The sequence below is a fragment of the Penaeus monodon genome, chromosome 22, assembly GCF_015228065.2.
Source record: "Penaeus monodon isolate SGIC_2016 chromosome 22, NSTDA_Pmon_1, whole genome shotgun sequence".
NCBI lineage: Eukaryota > Metazoa > Arthropoda > Malacostraca > Decapoda > Penaeidae > Penaeus > Penaeus monodon.
In genome coordinates this window covers 20,025,914-20,027,144 of record NC_051407.1, presented here as the reverse complement: position 1 = coordinate 20,027,144, position 1,231 = coordinate 20,025,914, and the positions used below count along the sequence as shown (strand labels likewise).

The following is a 1,231-nucleotide window of genomic DNA, read 5'->3' as shown; positions in this document are numbered from 1 at the left end:
CCTAAAAAAAAATATAGATCTTGTGAAATTGATAATATAATTCCCTACCGAAAGTTTTTCCTCGACATCAGCTGGGTCGTGATACACCCTGATATTGGCTTTCACAAAATCCTCCTGTTGTAGGGAAGTCACAGTCAGGTTCCCTCGTAGGTAGTCCAGACCACTGTAGGCCTCCCCTGAAATTTCAGTGTAGATGTTTAGGAGTTGTCATTGCCCTTCTATTAAGTGTGTTATCATAGGGACTTTCGTATGTAGGTTTTGCTGTTGTTAATGAATATCCAATGGGCCGTATGCTAAAGCTGAAGACAGGGCATTACGAGTGTAAGAATGTATTAGCGATAACGTGTAATGCACTCAAACTAGACGTCACCATTCATTCATCTTTGTTGGACAGGATTATTGCCTTAAAAAATATATATATATGATCAGATGGAGAAGGTTATAAACGCCCAGGCTCTTTTGACTTCTGTGTAATCATTATCATTTTAATGATTTTCTTGTGTGTAATCTCTGTTACTATGCATTTTTATGTGTAGTGCTTATCAAAGTATAATTTTCAGTTTTTGTGTGTAATGCACATTACTGTGACATATTGCTATAGAAACCTACCATCTACACAGTAAACGAATAAAAGATGTAAGAAAAAGAAATTATATACTAAATGAACGAACAGATATATAAAAAGAAAACAAGCAAGAATAACCAATCGAACGAAATGCAAGAATAATAACAAAAACACTTGCAACAATATCAAGTAAAAATAAACTCACTGGCTGAAGTAAAAGACGAAATTCCTCAGCACTGAACAACAGCAACAAAAGACCCTCACCCGTCAGACGCAGCTTATACTCGTGCCCCTCCCACTTGGCCTTGGCGTGGGTGTCGATGGCCGACGGAAGGATGGCCAAATCCAGGGCCGTTGACATGTCCCTGTAGCCTTCGATGGTTGTCAAGACTTGGCCGAAGACAGAATACCGTAGCTGGTCGTAATAGCTGTCATCCTTGCCCTCGAGAGCTAGTTCCAGTCTGTCTGTGTCCCACTGTGCGAAAGGAGTTTTGGGGAAGAGAGGTTAAGAGAGGGCGTTTTTTGTCATCCGATAGCTGATAGATAGCAGTGGGATAGGTGAGAGTGGTGAGAGTGATGGTAGCAGACAAATGGATAGAGAGATTTAGTAAATGGATACCAGTTAGCTATCAGACGAGTTTTTTTGTTTTCTCATTAATGTGGTAA

The 1,231-nt window shown here is 40.0% G+C and overlaps 1 protein-coding gene across 1 annotated transcript in view; it reads right to left on the bottom strand.

The window, feature by feature from the left end:
• Nucleotides 1-1,231, bottom strand: part of LOC119586980 — a gene marked incomplete in the record, with an annotated part of 81,895 nt that overhangs the window by 40,736 nt on the left and 39,928 nt on the right. The window contains 2 exon segments of the mRNA XM_037935722.1: nt 49-176; nt 830-1,040. Of these exon segments, the coding sequence (XP_037791650.1) occupies nt 49-176; nt 830-1,040 (339 nt within the window).